Genomic DNA, 22,391 nt, shown 5'->3' on the forward strand with positions numbered 1-22,391 from the left:
GAGAGGAGGGTGAGGAGGGAGGCAACGGTAAAGAAGGAGGGTGAGGAGGGAGGCGACGGTCCGATCCGCCTCTTTTTTTTCGGCGAGAAAAAAAAAAAGAACGACAGAAACGAAGAGGAGAGAGAAAGAGGAAAGAGAAAAAGTAATAAGGGTATTTTGGTCAGTTTGCTGAAAAAGCGGACCGAATCTGCAAAAACGAAAAAGGTGGTCCGGTTTTGCAAAAGTCCAAAATAAGTGGATTTTTTATGCAAATTGGCCCAAAGACAATAGTAGCATCAACAATCAAACCTATATTATTAACAGAGGAAAAGAGGAAGCTAAAAAAAGGGGATGGATGGGAGGGGGAAAAAAATAAACACGATCAGACCAATAATAGATATAGGAAACAAACCCATCAAAATTAGCAAGTACATAAGCAGCAATTGAATAAGTGAACAGAAATAAAGTAAGCACCAAAACAAATAGATTTATATATATAAAAAAAGCATCCACTGTATCGCATCAAAAGCAACTAAAACACCCAAAGTACTCCTTCGCAAGTCTTCTGATTTAACACCTATTTCCTGTGATACTAAGCCCCATAAGACTTGGGATTCCTCCTCAACGCCGCCTCTACTATCTTCACAAATTCCTAATAAAAAACCCTATCTTTATGTAAATTAACCAAGAAGGTACTTAAAACTAGTTCAAAAAACGATCAAAGAAACAGAAACCAAACCACTCTGAGCTCATCCTACGGTCGATTTGACGGCCACAGGATCAGAAACTCCGTTGAGATTGTGCCGAAGAGCGAGCTTTCGATAGTTTCACGCGGTGTAGATCTCGGGGTTGACCTCGAGAAGCTTTCAGCACGCCAAAAGAGCCTCCTTTGAATATCTAAAGAACAACCCAGATGAGGAACCGTCATAAGGTACCCAAATAAGGCACCAAAAATGCGATCAAGAGTTTTTTTTGCTCCATGATCGGATTTGGAGACACTATAATAAAATTGCCTTTTAGCGGCAATTTAATAGCGCGATTATTGGACAGCCGTTAATACTTTTTATTAACTTATGTTTTAGGGCATGTTTGGTTGCCTGCAAGTGAAACAATAAAAGTGGTATTTTTGTGAAGTGGAATTATTTCGGTTGTTTGGATTATAAAAGTAAACATATAAGTGACTTTTAAAAAGTGAACCCGTGAAGTGGATTATAACTAAAATCCACTTTTTTTACTTCGGCAAAAAAAATTCCGAAGTCGTTGAAAGTGGGCCGCCTATTCTACACGACTTACGAATCGCATCCAAAAACCTTCTTCCATACCATCTACAAAAAATAAATAAAATAAATAAAAAATAAAAAAAATCGCGGTATCTTAACAAAAAAAATCAACACATCTTCAAAAAATAACAAAGAGAAAGATGTGCCTTATTCCATACCATCTACAAAAAAAAAATAAAAAAAAACTACTTATCTAAAAAAAATTATTTTATTTTTTCATTTTCTTATATAGAACCAAACAACATAAGTCATAAAAGCTGTATTTTTTTCTTTCCCTTTTTTGAAACCAAACCCTTGAATTCAAAAGTGACTTTTGTAAAAGTCACTTTTCGAAAAGTGACTTTTTTCACTTCGGTTACTTAAGGACAACCAAACATGCCCTTAGCGGCAATTATTTTAAATAGCTGTTAATTTTATATTAAGGGTGTGTTTGGTTCGGAGTCAGAATCGGAATCAAAATCGGAATCGAAATAATAAGCTGGAAACGGAATGTAAATGACTCATTACCTAATTCTGTTTAGTTTATCACCTGAATCGAAATCGGAATAAATCATTCCCATTGTCAGTGTTTGGTTCAGATAAATAAAAAAAACGTAATCAGATTAATATATTAACTTTATCTTTATAACATATTATTTTAAATTCAAATTAAAATTTAAATATTAAAAATTTACATCAAAATTTTGAAATAAAATTTTAAATCTATTTTTTTAAAAAATTAAACTTTGAAGTTTGAGTGGATAATTCGAAATATAAATTAAATTTCTATTTATTCAAATTCAAACTTGAAATTATAATTTAAATTTTAATTTGAATCATAAATTTAATTTAAGTTTTAAATAAAAATTGAATAAATCTTTATATAAATTAAAATTTAATCTAAATTTAAATTCATAAGTTAGATTCGAAATACTTGATTAAATTTTAATTTTTAATTCAAGTTCAAATTAAAATTTAAAATTTAAAATTTAATTTCTAAATTTAGACTCATATTTTAATTTAAAAAGTTGAAAAAATAAATTTAATCCAAATAAATATCCATTCTGTTCGAATTCAACTTCCAATCCGACCTCCCGGGCCAGATTGAAAAAGGGGTGATTGGGGGCATAGTTAGTTAATTCGGAAATTATTCGCGAATTTTTGAAAAGCCGAATAAAACAGCCGTTTTCATATTTTTCCCAAAAATTTGGAAAAAGCATGTTTTTTTGGGTAAAAATAATTATTCGCGAATTAAACGCGGTTCGCGAATAATTCGGCCCAAAAGAACGGCGCGGTTGCTGCCGCATGCTGCAAGCTTGCGACGTGGACTCGCGGGTCTCGCGGGTGGCCCAAAACAGAAAAAAAAAACTTTCAGGCCCCGTTTGGATTGGGGATAAGAGGTAGAATAACCCCTTATTCCCCCTTTATACTCAAACGTTAATTTTTTACGCTAGAATAGTAGTTCTCGGGTACTTAAAATAAGCTGGTATAATTATTCCCACTAACATATCCATTTTTTATATATATCTACCGGCTATTTTTTTTATTCTATAGTATCTATCCAAACACCGATCGTCTCTGGAGCAAGTGGCAAAGGGCTTTGATAATTGGTATCCGAGACCCAAGTCCCAAAACAAGGGTTTGCCCTAACTTCTCACCCCTGTGGCGGTGCGGCCCTGCCACCGACCCCTGCGGCGGTCGCGGTCCTTCCCCTCCCCCTCTTCCCTTCCGGCCGCTCGCCGAACGCCATCGGAAGCCCTCCTCTTCAGAAATCGAAGATCGAAGATCGGGTTCATCACTCTTCAGAAATCGAAACCCTCCTTCCCGCCTCTTCCTCTTCCTCTTCCGCTTCCGCTATCCAACGATAGATCAGTAATCGGGTGGTTCTTTACAAACCAGGTACGATTTGAGTTTTCATTCTTCAAAGCAAAAGTTGGAAGCTTTTAGTCCATCTGATGCATACTTTTTTATACACAAATGGCTCGAGTGCTTAAATTGAATGTGTCCATTCTCTGACACTTGCAAAAGGAAAATTTTGTTGTGGTCTTTCATGGACCACTGACTCAGTGGGGTTTCTACACTTTATGTATCTTTTATTTGTTTACTGTTTAGACTTTAGAATTTAGATATGCTAGTATGCACTATGCAAAGTGCCAGTTTCATCTTCTATTTAGTTTCTAACTATGCTTGTATGTGAACCTTTTATATTTTACATTTAAATATGGACTATCTTGATCTCTTATTTGCTTAATTATTTATTTATTTTGAGGCATAATATAGTTTACTATTTTTTTTACTTAATTAGTTTAATTTTGTAGCTCTTTATTCTTATATTCTTAAAAAATATAAGTATTTATGCTAATAGTGTAAATCTTGAGAGAAAAAAAACTTAATTTAATAGCCGAATTTTTGATCCCGAATTTTTAATTGGTGAACGTATAATATCCGTATAAATCACGTATCCGAATAATTGGCGAATCCGTTTTATAGCCCTTTTTTTCAATGAATTTAAAAATTAGAAGGCGAATTTTATCCGAATTATACCCGTACCGAATTTTTGCTGAATCCGAATTAACTAACTATGATTGGGGGATTCCCATTCCACTCGGGTATCGGAATTGGAATGGGACTCTCGCATACCAAACACCCACAAACGGATTTGTCCATTCCGATTCCGATTCCAGGGTGAAAAAGAAGCGAACCAAACACGCCCTAAATATATTTATTTGACAACTAATATAATCCTAACCCTAATTTTAATTCGAACCCAAAATAGCACAATTGGGCTCACACGAGCGCACCTCCCACCCTAACCCTATTCGCTACCCACCCCATTCGCGCCCCCTCCTCCCACCCTAACCCTATTCAACAAAAACTGTGAAGGAGATCTCCGTTCTCTCTCGTCCTCTCCCATGGTGACGACCACTCTCCCCAAATCCGGCGCCGTCTCCAAGGGCTACAGCTTCGCCTCCACTTGGGAGCAGGTGATCCATCTCCAGAACCTTAATCTCTCCTCCCCTACTCCTAACCTTTCCAGGATACGCAACTCGATGTGATCAGATCTACTAGTTTTTCCTCTCTCCGATCACTAGATCTCGTTCTCATATGCCGTTTGATTCCGATTTTGTAGAATGCGCCGCTCACGGACCAGCAGAAAGCGACGATCTTGGCGCTCTCCCATACCGTTGCGGAGCGGCCGTTTCCGCCGAATCTGGTGAGTGATTTGAGGCCCTTTTGATGATCTTATTAGGTTGATTTGTTTGATCTTGGATGCGCATTGTGTTGATCTAGCTGGTTCGATCTGATGATCTTTTATTGGCTATGTTGCAGTCTCAGAAGGAGATCTCGGTGAAGAGCGGCGAGTTATCGGTTTCGATGGAAGATTCTACTTTCGAAAAGGCCGGGCAGATAGATGCTGTTTTGGTTAACACGCATCAGGTTTTTCTCCACCTTTGTTTTTGTCATTGTTGGTTTGATCTGTTCTATTTTTGAATTGCACTTCGAAGAACAGTTATTAATATTCTATGAATTTCAATTCAGATTGGCATTCATGTTATGGGCTTAACTCTGTTTTCATGAAATACTTCTTGATAAGCTTTAAGGTTGTGAACAATCAGGATGGCAATTACCTATAGGTTTATGTGTTAATTTTGGATTATATCATCTAGGCGTAAGAGATAATTTGCCATCTTAATTGGAGTTTGAATATCTTTTTTCTAGCTTATGATATCTTTATCTTGAAGCCTAATACATTCTTAGTGGGGTTTGAGGGAAATCGTTAAATCCATTGAGCCTCATGGCTTTTGCTACTGTTTGATTGTTTTCAGTATTCTATCCAACTGAAGTTCCAGGCACTTTTTGGTGAAGTTCTAATGTTCTATATAGGAAGAAGAGTCATGCAAATTGGCAAAATGGAAGTTAATTTCACCTAGAGGCAAATTCGTTTGTAAAAATGCAAGTTGTCTTTTCATGCTGGCCCAGTATATTTCTGATTAATTTTCTGTGACAACCTATTTAGATATATGCCCAGCATATGATGATTATTTATTTGTTTCTGTCAAGGTTTCAAATCTCGTTCGTGCCGCACTGTGCCGGTGCGGCACGTACCGTGCCCCTAAGAAAAGGGCACGGTACAGGGGGGGGTCTCGGATCCACCCTGTGTGCCGTGGCACCCCTCGCGTGCCGCTCGAGACAAAGCGGCACGCGCAAGGGTGCCGCGGCACGTGCAAAGGTGCCGCGGCACTGTGCCGTGCCGTGCTTGTTTTTTTTTTGTTTTTTTGTTTTTTTTTTTGCCTTTTGTTTGGTTTTTTCTTTTTTCTTTTGTTTTCTAGGGTATTGAGCGCCGGCCGGGCCATCTATATTGTCTTTTTTTTTCACTTTGTTATCTTTTTTTCAACTTTTGTTTTGCTTTTTGGCGAATGCCTTTTTTTAACTTTTTATTTATCAATATATGAGCAAATTTTTAATTGACATATCTGATCCATACCGCGGGGGGCGAAGCCCCGCACCCCCCTCGGATGTCGGCCCGAACCCGTAGCCCGCCACTGACATCCATTTTTTCTTCGCAAAATATTTTGTCAAAAATTGTCGCACCGCGAAGCTTTCGGTGAATCAAGATAACAAAAATCGATCTCCTAAACAAATTTTGATAAGATATTTTTAAAAAGAATAACAAAATAAAAAAATATGGATGTAATATTGGGAATATATAGCTTTCTCACAAATACCAGTAATATTTATATCAACATTTTCAAAATAAAATCTTGTATCTGCAGATGATAATATGCCATATGATCAAGTGCGACGATCTATGTCGAATTAAACAGTCATCTCTATGTAAAGATGTAAATTTAAATAATTATTATACTTGTGGATTTTATTATTGTATTTTAATTTCTATTCTACATCAAGTATAGTCATATTTTACTTACAAAAAGCTTACATGCATATTAATTGATGAGTATAGTAAAGTATACATAATAAATATTCATAATTATTTATTTAAATCTTTCAAAATAACATTATAAGAGTTTATTGGAACTAAAAAAGCTTAAATAAGTCTGTGCCAAAGCGTGCCAGTAGGAGATCATGCGTATCTATCGGCACACAAGCGTGCCCCGTGTCGGCACGCAAGCGTGCCTGTGCCGTACCGTGCCAGGGACATAACGGCACCCCTCCGTGCCACGGCACTTTAAACCTTGACTTTCTGTTGCTCATCGTTTCCATGATTTAGTAGTATAAGGTTAAATGAAGCATCAGCCATTAATTTAATGCTTTTCTGCTTATTGATAGTGTCAATTTCCTTGTAGTTCTACAAATGGTTTATAGAATTGGAGTCAGCTATGAAGTCCGAGGTTGGTGTTCACAGGTCACTCTTTATCATGAAATAGTTAGCTTTTATATGATTTTATGTGTTTATTCACTTTCCTAGTTCTTAACAGACAGAGGAGAAGTATCGTTTCTATGTGAATACACTAATGGAACGTTTCCAAATATGTGATGGAATCCTTCAACAAGTATGCTCGTGTCTATAGCTAATTTTCTTTATTTGTTAGGATTGCAGATCTCAGCCTTGTGAATTTTAAACTGCTTTAAAGGTACCTCCCCCTTGCAGGTGGATGATACCCTAAATTTGTTTAGTGAGCTGCAGTCACTGCACCAGTCGGTTGCTACAAAGACTAAAACCTTGCATGATGCATGCGATCGGCTAGTATGTCCCTGAAACATGTTTTTGTTTTCCTTTTTCATCACCTTTTACAGTTTTGTATGTGTATTTCTTGTTTCTTATTTTGGATGTGTTAACTGATATTTTTATGGGCATCTAAGTTCTTACTATCAAAGATGTTGTTTCAAATGTGCATGATAATGAGTTTACTAGAAGCTCAATATTTGACTCTAAATTTTCTATTTGTATGTTGATGGTTTTGAGGGAAACTAAATTTGTAAATACTACTTGATTATATTATTGCATGTACATACAGAAAGTTTAATATGATTCACTTTTAGACAAGGATTGCCTGTGCCCGTGGCATGGGCTCGTGTCGCACCGTGCTGGTGGCGTACCTACAAGTGGTACAAGTACCATGCCGATGGTGTACCGGCAAATGACACGGGTCTGTGCCGCCTGGTAGCTAGAAACTATGGGCGTGCTGCCTTGTATCCAGTGTTTGAAAAGGTGCGAGACGCAAAAAGATGTAAGACTCTTCTGGTGCCTAGACGCGAGGCACACTGTGAGGCGCGCCTCAAGAAGGTGAGGCGCACATTAATGAATCATTTTCAGTCACTATGAATGATGTAGGTATATACAAATTGTTAAGTTGTCACTAATACAATTCTGTAAGCTGAAAATGATTCAATATAAAAACACGTTCAAAAGAAAAAACTGGATCAAGAAATATGCAATTGAAACAAAAAAAGTAAAAACATATGGGGAAAAAAAATCTCACAAATACATCAAATCCTATAAAAATAACTAAAAACATGTTCAAAACAGAAGCACTGGATCAATAAATATGCAATCAAAACAAAAAAATAAAAACATATGGAAAAAAAAGACAAAATCTCACTAATATATCAAATCCTGAAAAAAATAACTAAAAAATAGATTCAAAAGAAAAATATTGGAGTATAGAGGCAATACTTACTTGATTGCTCTTGCTTCTTGCCTGCTTGTTGCGGCTGCTCGTGTTCTGCTGCCGCTGCAAATAAAAAACTGATGCTACTCTTGCTTTCTTGCTACCGCTGCTCCTCATTGCTTGTTCCTGCTGTCAGGATGGCTGAGGATGCTTGCTGGAAGCCCACGGACAGAGAAGGGACGGAAACACGAGAGGGAGAGGAGAGGGCGGTAGATATATTTCTTTTATGATCTTTTAATAATCTTATCGGGTTAAAACATAACATTTATATCCGAAACTCAACAACCTGAAAACTTTAATCCAAAACCCAATAACATTAAATATTGCGAGGTGCGTGCCTTATGTGCGCCTCGCCTGAGGTGCGCGCCTCAGCAATAGCGCCTCGTCTCGCGCCTAGGCGTCGAGGCGCGCGCAGTAGGCGCACCTTTTCAAACACTGCTTGTATCGCGGCATGCCGCCTCCGTATCGCCTCATATCGTAGCGTGCCGCCTCTGTATCACTCCTTGCCTGTCCGTATCGAACTAGTACAGTTTGGATAGATCTATTTACTCATTTTTTCTATTCTAAAATGTCAAAAGTGATCTTTTGATGGTGTCACCGTTTTTCTTGTGCCGGTGCCGGTCACAATGGTACACGTACATCACGATACAAGCCGCTGTAATGAATATGTTCGCAATTATTATGAGATGTACCGGCACCAAATAAGATTTCACCAGTATCAGCAACATTTATATAGTCGAGAGATCAATCTAGTAACCGATGATGACAATTACCGTTATGATCCACCTAGACACTTTATGTACTACTAGCAATGAAGTATAAAAGTTCAGACTTGAGAGTTATGATTTGGACATATAGAATTATCTCTAATATTATATATTATTAATTATTAATCTTACATTAGCATTTATACACTTTCATGAGTTGTATATGACTATTTCGGCTTGAACTACATGAGAGATAATTTGGTTCAAGTTTATATGCATTATAAATCTTAAAATGTCCTAAAAAGCTAACATTACTTGAAAAAAATATCTTGCCAAACAAAGTTTAAAGTGCCGTGGCACGGGGGCGTGCCGCTCTTTCTCTGGCATGGTACGACACGGGCACACTTCCGTGCCGACACGTGGTACGCATGCGTGCCGATGGATACGCATGACCTCCTACTGGCACACTTTGGCACGGATTTATTTAAGTTTTTTTGGTTCCAATAAGTTTTTATAATGTTATTTTGAAAGATTTAGACAAATAATTATTTATATTTGCTATGTATAGCTTACTATACTCATCAATTAACATGCATGTAAGCATTTTGTATATGAAGTACAACTATATCTGATGTAGAATAGAAATTAAAATTCTTTTGTTTTTATTTTTTATTTTATTTGAAAAGTACAACTATACTTGCTGTAACATTTGAAAATTCTTTTGTTTTTAATTTTTTTAGAATTAAAAAAATTATAACAGATAAAATGACAAAAAAATTTATTTTTTCTAAAAACATTTCAAGATCTATATATTGATTCGATTAGGAAGCATATAATAACTAGAACAACCAGAATAGTACGGCAATTACATCCATATTTTTTTATTTTTTATTCTTTTAAAAAATATCTGATCAAAATTTGTTTAAGAGATCGATTTTTATTCCCCTGATTCATCGAAAATTTCGCGGTGCGACAAATTTTGACAAAATATTTTGCAAAGGAAAAATGGATGTCTGTGGTGGAAGCGGAGAGCTCAGGTCTTGCGGTATGGATTAGATTTGTCAACTAAAAATTTACTTCTATATTAATAAATAAGAAGTTAAATTATAAATTTTTAATTTAACAAAAAAAAAAGAGAAAAAGTCAAAAGAAAAAGCCAAAAGGCAAAAACAAAGGCATCAGCCAAAAAGCAAAAAAAAAAAGTTGACAAAAAGACAACACAATGTCAAAAAAATAAGAGAAAAGTAAAAAAAAAGGGCAATATAGATGGCCGGTGGGGGGGGCTCTGTATCCCAGAGAACAAAAAAGAAAAAACCAAAAAAAAGCCAAAAAACCAAAAAAAAAAGAAAAAAAGAAAAAAAGAGGGCGGCACGCGGCATAGTGCCGCGGCACATGGCCGCGTGCTGCTCTGTCTGGAGCGGCATGGGTCATGTGCCGCGGCACCTAGGGAGGGTCCGAGGCACGGTATGGCATGCCCCGTGCCGTACGGCACGGGGCGGCACTTAATACCTTGGTGCCAAAACCTGCTAGCGTGCCATTGGCACAAGGTGTCGGCATTGCTAGTGTGCCATTGGCAATGCTAACATTACTTGGAAAAAAAAAATCGTGCCAACACCGGCACGGTCCGTGCCGCTGTGTCGTGCTGTGCCGTATCGGTGGTACAATGGCACGGGCCGTGCCAGTGGCATGGCAATCCTTGTTTTCAGAGAAGTTAGAAATAGTAGTAGAATTGCCACCGACACTGGCTATGCCGGTGGCATGGCAATCCTTACTTTCAGAGTAGTTAGATGTAATACTAGAATGAAGAATCTGTTCAAAAGTCTCTTTTTTTTCCCAATCCTTTTTAAATTAACAGCATAATAGCCTAGAGTCTTTTTATGATGTGCTATGTGTAAGCCTTTATGATCTAAAACCTTTCTGATGAATGCCTATAGAAAGCCTTGACAATTCTGTCTTTATGTTTACTATTGATTTATTTTCGTTATTTGAAAATTTTTTAAGCCAATTAAAAATTTTTCATTGTTGTCAATTTATTTAAATTCTAATTCAGGTGATTCTAATTAAATCTTTTCCCTGTTAATAATTTTAGTTGATGGAAAAGCAAAGATTGATCGAATTTGCTGATGCGCTTCGTAGTAAGCTCAACTATTTTGATGAGTTGGAGAATGTAAGGTTTGATAGCCAAGTACTTTGGATGCTTATTGTCATATTTCTTCTTTATTATGATAATTATTTAACATACTGCAAAGACTTAAGAATCATAGTGTGGTTGGCCACTTTTAAACTGCTGATTATCTCATCTATTGCCGTATACTGTTGTTAGAGCATGCTTTGCAGTTTAATTACATATCGACATTTCATTTTAGCTTGCTGGCAGCTTGAACACTTCCATTAAGAATCTACTGAAAGGTATTTTCTAGTGATATTGTATACCCTCAAAGTCACACCACTGCCCTCTATCCATTAGTTATCTGTTGGCTGGATCCTTTCTTTGTTAGAATTGCCTAAAAGACGATTCCTTAGAATTTAGAATGCGGTGCAACAACGGAATGCTATTGCATAATTATTGAATGTCTTCTTACATGAAATTACTAATTTATATTACTCATGGTTCTATGGTATATGAAAGTTGGTGACATGCTAGAGCACATCGACAGACATGCAGCCAATTCCTTTTCCCTTTGTAATTGTATAGCCTTATAGGTACTGTGATGTGTTGTACGGCAACTTAAAATGCAATTTAAAATGAAAATTAGGAAAAGCTGCATTATAAAGTTTAACAGTGAACATAAATTAAAGCATCTATCTAATACATAGGAATGTCAGAAATAATCCTTTTTGATACAAGTGTAAGAAGAAAGAATGTCATTATAAGATTTATACATCAGTTCTTTATGAATATCTTTCAGCTGATGAGTAACATTCTAGAATATCTGTATATATCTAGATAGTTCTCCTGATTTGTGCCACAATGCTTGCTAGAATGCATGCAGTAAGTTTTTTGGAACTTGGTCGCAGTCTTTTTGTATCAAGGTTTATTTTGCTATTTACAGGTTTCTACCAGTTTTTATTCTCCAAACATGAGTATTGGAAGCGCACAGTTTCTTCCGCTGTTGAAACGTCTAGATGATTGCATCTCGTCAGTGAACATTTCTTCTTTATGTCCATTTGTCTACATCTTTTTCCCTATGGACTGCAAGTTTTGATCAAGTGTCTTTCACTGATAAGCCTAGGTATGTTGAAAGCAATCCACAATATGCTGAGTCTGCTGTTTACTTGGTCAAATTTCGGCAACTCCAGGTAAAGTCATTTGATATCACTTTCCTTCTAGATGAAGTACACCTGCAAATAGCCTAGGTATATTGACAGGAGACAGATCCTTTTTCATGCAGTCAAGAGCATTAGGTATGATTCGATCTCACGTGGTTTCAGTCCTTAAAGGTGCTTCATCTCAGGTAACTCTTGTTGCTATCTTGGTTATACTTGTGAGAGAAACCAACATGGATAGAAAGAAAAAGATTGGATATCTGTTTAAGTGTATTATTCATAGGTACAAGCTGCAATTCGAAGCAGTGGTTCAAGCAAAACAGCTGTTCCAGAGGGTGTGGAGGCATCTGTTATATATGTTCGCTTCAAGGCAGCTGCTAGTGAGGTATATATTCTCATTGCCTTATAGATTATTATGAAAGTTTTAGGTACTATACGGAAAGGAGATTAATTCATGAAAGCATTTCCTTTGCTCAATGTCAAGATCTCGAAATGGTAAAGAAGTTTGATGAAAATTGATTAATTAACAAATTTCGAATTATTGCAGCTGAAACCTGTTCTTGGGGAAATTGAAAGTAGATCTTCTAGGAAAGAATATGCACAGATTCTCTCAGAATGCCACAAGCTTTATTGTGAGCAAAGACTATACTTGGTAAGTTGATTATGTTTGCTGTATATTTTCTTGCAATGCCTTCTGAATAAATGATGGTTGTTGAATAGGTCAAAGGTATAGTGCAGCAGCGGATCTCTGAATTTACAAAAAAAGAGGCCTTGCCATCATTAACTAGGTCTGGATGTGCATATTTAATGGAGGTTAGTTTACTGTAGACTCATGTCAAATATGTGTTTATATTAGGAGAGTTCTACTATCTTCTTTATGATATTCCTGTTGCATAATTTGGTTAGCGCTCGTTATCTAATTATGCAATGTCTTCCAGGTTTGCCAGTTTGAACACCAGCTTTTTGATTACTTCTTTCCGTCATCTTCTTCCGATGTCACGAACATGGCTCCTTTAATAGACCCTTTGTGAGTATTTTTTTTCTCCACATGATTTTTCCAATTTTTTACTTCCGTGAGTAGCTGTTAAACTGTATAATGATAGAAGAAAGAACTTGGAGCATTAATTGTTCATGCAGGAGTCATGTGGGAAAAGAAGAGTTCTATTGCTTATTAATGGTGTGAGGTACTATCAAAAGTGCCTTTGACCATAATACTTGAAATTCTTAACTTGAACTTTCCAAGATGGTAACATGGAATGCAAGACCTTATATATCTTTGAACTTTCTGAACATATTGCAATGAGGGGATAATGGGGTGTGACAAATTCTTTTCCTGTTTAAGACCTTATGTCCTCACCAAATGCACTTAGACATGCCAGATTCCTTTGTATAAGATAAGGACGATAGTAGATTATAGAAAACAAAAAGTGGAAGAGGATAGACATGCATGTGGGATTTTAGAGGCATGGCATTTAATCAGAATAATTCCACTGTCCATGATGTTGTACATCATTTATCAGACATAGATATAAGAAGCAAGTCTCAAACTGAAGACTATACGTCATTCATTTGAAAATACTTGATGTAATCATGATGTGGAATGTTTATACCTTAAAATTATCCAGCATATTTGTACTGGTATAGACTTCCACTGGTGTTATCAAAATTTTCAGCAGAAATAGGATGGAAAAGGAATGGACTAACTCAGAACTTGATTTTAAATTTCCTGAGCACAAAAGAAATTTATAACTTTCAACAGTTTTTTGCAATTCACATGTTTTCTTCCTTTAATGCGACTGCTTTCGTTTGTCAGCGGAGCATTTTTGGGCCATTCTGGTGTGTCTAATACCATCGCTCTCTTATTTAGCCTTTCTAGATTTATTTTCCCATTTTAATTGCTCTATTTATTTTTTGCCGGAGTTATGTGGTCAGCTATTTGAACTTTGTTTATTTGATTGCTTAAATTGTGCTTTCTAATATTCAGGTGCACATATTTGTATGATACTTTGCGCCCAAAGTTGATACATGAGGCAAACCTTGATTCTCTCTGTGAACTTGTAGACATAGTAAAAGTTGAAGTTCTAGGAGAGCAGCTTAGTAGACGTGGTGAGTCAGTAGCTGGATTACATCCCACGTTACAAAGAATTCTAGCAGACATTCATGAGAGATTAACGTTTTGCGCCAGGACGCACATCCGCGAAGAGGTAATATTTGCATAACTTGTACTTTCGTGATTGTTATATTGCGTTAATTCTGATGGTGTTTATATTTCTGGAAACCACTAAGTAGGCTGTTTACTTTATCAGTGTGCACGCATTTTATTGCATCAAAAGATCTGAAAAAATGATTCTTTAGTGGCTGAAGTCATGGCATTTGACTGCTTCCCACTACGCAATGGGCCTACATTTACTCTTGTTTCTGGGACCTTTGCAGGTGCCATAATAAGCCAAACTCTGGTATATTGCTGCTATGTAAGTTGATTAAAAGGGCTCTCATTAGCCCCAGTTGCAGGCTGAGTCCAAGTGCCTTATGTATTTTAGCTGATTTCTCTAGGTTTTATATATAATTTTGTTTTGGAGGGCAAGGATTAAAGTGCTGTGGCACCGGGGTCTGCCGTTGTTTGCCTGGCACGATACGGCACAAGCATGCTTCCCTGCCGACACGTGGCACGCTTGCGTGCCGATGGATACGCATGATCTCCTAATGACATGCTTTGACACGGGCTTATTATAGTTTTTTTGGTCCCAATGAGCTCTTATAATATTATTTTGAAAGGTTTAGTCAAATAATTATGAATATTGGCTATATATAGCTTACAATACTCTTCAATTAACATACTGGTAAGCTTTTTTATATATAAAGTACAACTATACCTTATAGAGAATAGAAATTAAAATATAATAATAGAATTCACTAGTACAATAATTATATAAAATTTACACCTTTACAGAGAGATGACTACTTAATTCCACAGATCGTCGCGGTGTATCATAAAATTTTGTTAGATCTATCCATAAAAAATTAGTAATAAATTATATGACAAATAAATTAAATAACGTAAGTATCAATTGATGTAATTTAGTTTCTAATTTTATCAGTATTTTCAATCTTCTAACTCCAAAAAAAGAATTTTATGTTAGATGTGTCTCAAAATTTTATTATCGAGTTTGATTTTGTGCCCTGGTTCGCTGAAAGTTTCACGGTGCGACAAGGAAAAATAATTTGTGAAGAAACAATGGATGTCTGTGGTGAAAGCGGAGGGCTCGGACCGATAGGATCGGAGCCTCTCGCAGGGTAGGGAATGTGCGAAAAGAGAAAAAAAACCCACAACACACACACACACACACACAAAACGAACGCACGGTAGTGCCACCCTGTGCCATATGACATGGGGTGGCACTTTAATCCTTGTTGCAGGGTGCTGTTTTGCCACACTGCAAATATCTTTGGGGTTTTTTTTAATCTCTGTCACATTGGGACTCTAGATTTCAATTGTTGATGATTTTAGCAGATGTTTAGACTTTTGCTTGTTGACTACTTGTGATTAAATCAAAAGGATAGTTGGTGCATAAAATGCTATTGTTACATATTGATGCAAACCGAGAGGTTGCTAAAATTGAATTTTCAAGTTTGCTTTTGTTAAAAGGTAAAACTAGATTCAATTTATCAATTCCGATGAACTTTAAGCAAGGAAGCAAAAATTTCAGCCAGACAAAAATTAAAATCGAATTGAAGTAATACTAAGATGATGATAAACCTTCAATATATGAGATAATAACAACCAACTGAAAATACAAGTTCCAAAAGGTAAATTCGGCTTTATCGGACTTAAAGATTTAGGTTTGGTTGTTTGACAAATATGGTTGGTAATGGTGGAAGGCTAGATTAAAAGGGGATAATAGGATATCAGGAGATGAGAGATACAAAAAGTGCACCATTCACACGATTGCGGGGGATTCACGATCGACGAGGAGGGCAGTACACCACGGGTAGAACTTCGGCAACGGCAAAGAAGAAGATGAGGTAGCGACTCAGAAGAAGGGGAAGGGTAAAAGTAGAAGCTGATCTTGTCACGAGGAAGAAGCGATAACTATCAAGTTGAGGAAGAAGACGATCTCGGCGCGAGGAAGAAGCGTCGATGATCTCACCGGGAAGAAGAACACCAAGGGTAAAGAGTGAGAGTAGAATTTTCTATTCATCCAAATATATCTCCTTTAAGGTTTCAAGAACTATGTATTTATAGTGTTGAGAGCCCTCTTATAATAAATTATTGTCTTTTCGTTTTCAACATAACACGGTCATCCAAGAGTCATGCATAGAAAACGAAGCAATTTTGGGAATTTCAAAGGTCTTTTTTTTGGGAATTCCAAAGGTCTTTTTGGGATTGTTTCTTTGTTTATTGGAGAAAAGGGTTTGGGTTAGCCAAATCAACTAAACTGAAAGATTTAAGTCCGAATCAAACACGAACCTACAAAATAAAAGAAAATTGCATTCAAAAATAAAATGAGGTTTATTTGCTGCATCATATATCTAATGGCAATGCTAATTTGCATCATATATCTAATGGTAATGCTAATTTAAGGTGCTTGCCATGTTTCCACCATCTGGTGAGCCATCATAAATCCTTTGGCCAATCTGCGCTGGTTAAGTGCATAATATTATATGATGATGGTTGTGAAAGCTCTCCTTAGATAATTAGATTGACATGCTGGTTGTGAAAGCTCTCCTTAGATAATTAGATCGATATGCTATAACATTTATTAGGGTGGGAAGCAATCATTGATCTAAAGTAACTGTTTGGTTGCTGATTGCTAAGTAGTTTATACCAGACTATTTCCTAATGTAAATAGCAGCGACCATTTACAGCTTCATAGTTTTCTTTCAACCATTCTTTGGTGATTATGTCTGTTTCCAGATCGCTAATTACCGTCCATCAGATGAAGATCTAGATTACCCTGGAAAGCTGGAGCAATTAGTTGAGACTACTTCAGAAGCTGGTGTTAGTAACTATCTCATTTTCCCATCATTTTTCAGAGTTTTACTTGTCTTCCTACGTGCTACCTTTTTTAGCAATAAAATTTACTTGTTTATTTGCACTCACATTCTCTTCCATTTTATGCAAAACTAGAATTTGTAGAATAATTCAAAAGCAGAAATATTAAGGAAAATAAACACTGTACCTAAAATGTAGCCCTAGAAAGATAATTGCTGAAAAAATATCTAAAGAGAACTGCCCTCCCCCTGACAAACAAAATGCAAGTAAAAGGAGAGTTCATAATTATTTGGAGGAGAATTGTAAAAGAAAAAGAGAAAAATACCTTGATCACCAAAATAAGCTCTCTTTTTTTTTTTTTTCCCTATGTAAAGTGGCATCCTTTTTTGGAATTTATATAATCGTAGCCCAAATCTAATCCAGAATTTATATATTCATAGAATAGAGATAAAATATTAAAGTTATTTGATCCAAATAAATTTATCTTGTTTAAAACACACTTTTATCTTATTTTAGTATATCTCTATCTTTGATTTAATTGCTATTTAGAGTCAAAATAGGATCAAATTATAATCTAGTCTTATCTAGTCTAATTTAACTAAAATTTTAAAATATTTCTTTCTCGTAGATTTAAATCTAATTTAAATAAAATATTAAGATATTTCTATCTTATAAATTTAATGTTGGATTTATTAAACTTTTTAAATTTTTAGAAGGGGTTGTCTGCAAGGATAATGATGTGGCTTCAGGAAGTCACTCAAAGTAGGGTCAAATTATAATCTGGTTTCATCTAACCAAAATAAGATTGTAAGATATTTCTATATCATAGATCTAAACCTAATTTAAATAAAATACTAAGATATTTCTATCTTATATATTTAATGTTGGACTGATTGAAAATTTTAATTTTTGAAAGGGGGTTTCCTGCAAGGGCAATGATGTGGCTTCACGAAATTGCTTGAAATTCTCCAGTTTTATATATCTGTTATTATATTGATGATTGATTTGTTGATAATTTCTCCATCGTAGTGTTGATAAATTTTAGTGTGACTTGTGGAATCTTTTATTACCTGTAGGTTGTTGATAATTCAGACATAGTTCAGACATGGTATCAGCCATTGGAGAAAACAGTATCATGTCTATCAAAATTGTACCGTTGTTTAGAACCAACAGTTTTTACTGGTCTAGCACAGGTATGCATCTGCTAACTATATAGTTTCTCAGAGGTTAACTTTCCTAAGGAGTTACAGAAATTTTTTCCCTGATTACCTTGTTCCTCAGGAAGCTGTGGAGTTCTGCTCAATATCAATACAGGTATGAAATCCTTTATATGTACTAATTCCTGCAGGCAAACTCAAATACATTAGGTTTCAAGTGCTTATTACTCTGGTATTCAAGGAACCTTAGACTTGATTCTTTATCCTAGATCCAGTTCATAATAGTTACAGTCGTATCAATCCGTTTCTTAGATACTGAACTGAGACAATTATTTTTGGAAGAACAATATCTTGATTTTGAAGTAATGTTTGGATCTACAAATTACCTTTAACACTGTATTACTGGCAGAATGCAAGCAAATCTATTGCAAAGAGATCAATGCCTATGGATGGACAGCTTTTTGTTATAAAGCACCTTCTTCTTCTACGAGAGCAGGTGGGCTGCATCTAAATCTCTTTTCGTTTCACTACCAGAAATTCCTATACATTTTTGTAAATTAATATTTTCCTGTACTGACCCAAATGCATTTATTATTCATTCCAGATTGCACCGTTTGATATTGAATTCTCCGTTACGCACAAGGAGCTAGACTTTTCTCATTTGCTGGTTCGTACAGGATCCTATTTTACACCTTTGATAACTTGTTAGTAAAGTATTGATGATTGACTATGTTGCACAGATACGGATACGGGGATACGAATACGACACGATACGGATACGGTGATATGGCAATTCCTAAAACTTCTAGGATACGATACGCGGGATATACTTGAATAAAATATTATTTTAAATATATTTAAATATATGTTGATTATATGTAATGATATATTAAGAACAATCAGAATATCTGGACTATATTAAAGAATATATTCTAATATGTATTAACTTGTATAATTGTTTTACATATGTGCATAAAAAAAGATAATCAATCATATAAAATAATAATTCAAAAAGTATCAAACCAACTGTCATCCAACTTGATCAAATGATAACAATAGATATGTAGTTGCACAAACTAGATAATTAGTCATTCAATATACATGTCTGTTTTGTTAGTTCTATTATTAAAATAGTAATAAAAAAATATGGTAGCAATGTAATAGAGAAGTAAAAAAAATCATATTTTCTATAGCCTTTGTTGCTTAATGCTAGGTTGACAAATTAGATGAAAGAGAGCATATACTGTGTGAAGATAGAATGAGAGGGAGCGCCTTCTACCAATCAAGAGCAAAAAGATATATGAAATGACAAATTGAACACTGATTGGCGTTTTTCTCACTCTTTTCCTTCTTTCTAATAGGTTTGGACATGAGTTTTTTAAAAAAATTTTAAGTTTCGATCATTTTAGATCAAAAAAGAACCTGGCCGTGTCCCCCCCGTATCCCCCCGTATCCCTCACGTATCCGAGCAGTATCCGATATTTTTTTATTTTTTAAAAATGCCCGATACTTCATTCCCGTATCGGACACGTATCGGGCGAGTATCGGGCGCGTATCGGTATCCGATACGTATCCGATACGGGTACGGCATGAAATTTGAAGTATCCGTGCCTCATAGATGATTGATGATCATTTCGAGCGGTATCTTAGTATACAGGTTTCTTAGTATGCAATCTATGTGCCCACATGGTCATGTGTGCAGTGCCATTCCGAACAGCTATTAATATTTTTAAGGTTTCTTTTATTTAAGTAGCGTTGCATGTAGTTGTACGGCAACTGATCTCTCAACATTAGTACAGTAGTACGTACGTGCAACTTGCCACATGTCGAGAAATTATCCTATATCTAGGAGTGGATTTTTTTTCTGTTACTTTTCTATGCTAAATCTAAATCAAAAGTTTACTTTAATGGTCATTTTACAGGAGCATTTGCGAAGGATTCTCAGAGGTCAAGCCTCACTTTTTGACTGGTCAAGATCAACATCATTGGCAAGAACCTTGTCTCCTCGCATTCTAGAGAATCAGATTGATGCCAAGAAGGTGAGCTGCTGGCCGCGAGATCTTCGTAAGAGTGAAGTTTCTTTTGCCACTTAAAACACCCAAGTTGTTTAATTTTATCTTGTTTGCAGGAACTCGAGAAAAGTCTGAAAGCCACCTGTGAAGAGTTCATTATGTCCATCACAAAATTAGTTGTGGACCCTATGCTATCGTTCGTTACTAAGGTATTATATCCATCATATGTTTTGCATGTTAACTGGAAACCATCTTAACATCTATCACTGATTTGTGAAAAGAACTGCAATGAATTCAGATATCTTTTTAGTACGTGTAATCTGAATCTGTTTTCAAGTAAAAGTCCAGTGAAAACTGATCTGCTTGGAGTAGAAAAATTTCTTCGGCCACTATTAATTGAATCCATGGAGCCTCTTTTTCTCTTGAGTGAAGAAGAGATCATGCCTCTGAAATAATTTTATGATTCTGTTGCATAGTTTTTGAATTTAGATCTGTTGTTTCTATGATTCTAAAGTAATTTTGTTCGCTAGGTAACTGCTGTGAAAGTTGCATTATCCTCTGCTAGCCAAGGGCAGAAATCGGATTCAGTTCTTGCCAGGCCTCTAAAGAATCAAGCATTTGCTTCACCAGATAAAGTCACCGAGCTGGTTAAAAAGGTATGCCATGGGTATGCCTTGCATATGCAGTCTATCTGTGGCTTTAAATGCACTAACTGGGAGGTCTCTACCGCAGTTTTTGTCTTAATTGTCTTTTTAATTTTAATGACAGGTTGGAACTGCCATCCAGCAAGAGTTGCCTAAAGTATTGGCAAAAATGAAGCTTTATCTCCAAAACCCATCAACACGAATGATCTTGTTCAAACCGATCAAGTAATGCTCTTGCTTCATTGCTTTTGCCTGCCAGGAGCCTCTTTGGCCCTGACTGAACTTCATTAGAAATTCTTTTAGTTAGCTGTTTGAGTAGAATCTTTTTTCACTTAAATCCCTCCGAAACTTCTTTCTGCACTAAAAGGCAGAAGCTTTAAAGTAGGCTTTTTCTTTTCGGGCTTAGGAAACTCATCTTAGCTTTATGTAACAGCAAAAACTTGAGCTTTTTGTTTGCCGAATGCCTGGTTATTGCTTCCTGGAGTAGGAAAGTTGTTGCAGAAGTTAGGCCAAAAAGGTGGATTGGCTGGCTTGACCAACGCTTATGTTCTTCTATCTAAATCATCTAATTTCAAAGACATTTCACTCTGTGGCCTGATTTTAAGTTATCGTGTCTTTTGCCCCCTACCAATGGAGGCACCTATTGATTTTTGGAGCTTCTGTTCATTAGACTTTAGCCTGTTGCAAATTTGCAAATTGTTTGCTCTTCATTTTTCATTTTTCATTTTTTTTTTTTTTTTTTTTTTTGGACTTCTGTTTGGTAGCTTAATTTGCTGATCATTTTGTTTGTAACTTTTGCTGGTTGTCTTCATTGGGTTCTATGGTCATCAAAATTATAATTGATGATAATTTTTCTTCATTTCTCAGGACAAATATTGTGGAAGCTCATGTGCAACTACAGTCATTGCTAAAATCTGAATATTCTGCGGAAGAAATACAAAACATTGGCATGTTGTCAATACAAGAGCTCCAAGCTCAACTGGATGGCCTTCTTTAGCTGAAAGCCGCATTACTTGTCCATTTTATCTGCGCGTTACTATCTGAAGTCGCCTCTCCGTCGCTGAGTATAAGCTTCGCTGTTTGTTTCTCATCAGAAATCTTTGTTAGATTGATCAGAACGGATACTTTTCAATTTGTTTTTTTTTTTCCTTCTTTTTCTCTTGGATTACAGACGGGAGGATGTTGTATTCATTATCCCACTTGGGATTAGCTAAGATGGACCAAATTCATTGTTGTATAACTTCTCGATGTTTCTTCTTCCACTATCCATTTGTAGGGACTTTTGCTTGGATTTGTATCTCTTCATTTATGGGATATTTACCTCTGAATTACTTTCTTTTCTAGGAAGGGCTTTTTTATAAAATGACTCTAGAAATTCATAATTGGCAAAATGATTCGGTCAAAATTTTATTAGTAAAACTAACTTTTCTTTCGTCACGTGGGCACCACGTCATCTATTTCTCACAAAGACGGTAAATTGTTCATCGTCTTTGTAATATCTCATGTCACCGCCTTCTGAAGGTGGTGAACCATTTACTGCCTTTAGTGCAAACCCTCCCCCTTCCTTCGCTCCAGCTTTTCCTTACAAGGCCTCCTTTCCAACTGCTTACAATTTTGCTTGTGCCCTTGAGAAGGCGGTGAATCATTTACCGCCATAACTAAGACGGTGAATGATTCACCATCTTTAGTGTAAAATTTTCACCCAGCAAAATTTGGCTAAGTCCTGGAGTTGGGACTA

At 36.0% G+C, this 22,391-nt stretch overlaps 1 protein-coding gene and 1 long non-coding RNA gene across 9 annotated transcripts; one reads left to right on the top strand and one right to left on the bottom strand.

The window, feature by feature from the left end:
* LOC109713062 lies at nt 442–1,264 on the bottom strand. The gene is made up of 2 exons (XR_002217036.1): nt 719–1,264; nt 442–631 (listed from the first exon to the last, which is right to left on the bottom strand). It is a non-coding gene; the product is annotated as an uncharacterized LOC109713062 (long non-coding RNA).
* Nucleotides 2,846–21,981, top strand: LOC109712799 (conserved oligomeric Golgi complex subunit 3-like). Of its 8 annotated transcripts, none has more exons than XM_020236555.1 (26): nt 2,846–3,137; nt 4,122–4,222; nt 4,369–4,452; nt 4,569–4,676; nt 6,548–6,592; nt 6,680–6,754; nt 6,853–6,948; nt 10,670–10,747; nt 11,634–11,719; nt 11,814–11,880; nt 11,973–12,035; nt 12,131–12,232; nt 12,395–12,499; nt 12,568–12,660; nt 12,786–12,874; nt 13,832–14,051; nt 16,763–16,846; nt 17,917–18,033; nt 18,122–18,154; nt 18,407–18,493; nt 18,602–18,664; nt 19,920–20,036; nt 20,126–20,218; nt 20,540–20,665; nt 20,778–20,878; nt 21,521–21,981. In XM_020236555.1, exons 2-26 carry the CDS (start codon nt 4,151–4,153, stop codon nt 21,648–21,650), a joined length of 2,334 nt encoding a protein of 777 aa, XP_020092144.1. In that variant the 5' UTR covers nt 2,846–3,137; nt 4,122–4,150; the 3' UTR covers nt 21,651–21,981. The 8 variants fall into 8 exon arrangements, with proteins under 8 accessions (XP_020092144.1, XP_020092146.1, XP_020092145.1 ...); XM_020236554.1 differs by having other exon boundaries at nt 3,119–3,137; nt 4,125–4,222; nt 21,521–21,817; XM_020236557.1 differs by lacking the exon at nt 16,763–16,846 and having other exon boundaries at nt 21,521–21,817.

Source organism: Ananas comosus, linkage group 7, assembly GCF_001540865.1.
Source record: "Ananas comosus cultivar F153 linkage group 7, ASM154086v1, whole genome shotgun sequence".
In the NCBI taxonomy this organism is placed as follows: domain Eukaryota; kingdom Viridiplantae; phylum Streptophyta; class Magnoliopsida; order Poales; family Bromeliaceae; genus Ananas; species Ananas comosus.

Excerpts from the sequence above, each read along its gene's own strand:
- LOC109712799 (XM_020236555.1), top strand. The coding sequence starts at position 4,151 with ATGGTGACGACCACTCTCCCCAAATCCGGCGCCGTCTCCAAGGGCTAC. Across the intron at positions 12,875-13,831 it reads GCTCCTTTAATAGACCCTTT|GTGCACATATTTGTATGATA; the intron begins GTGAGTATTTTT and ends TCTAATATTCAG. Across the intron at positions 20,037-20,125 it reads ATCAGATTGATGCCAAGAAG|GAACTCGAGAAAAGTCTGAA; the intron begins GTGAGCTGCTGG and ends TCTTGTTTGCAG.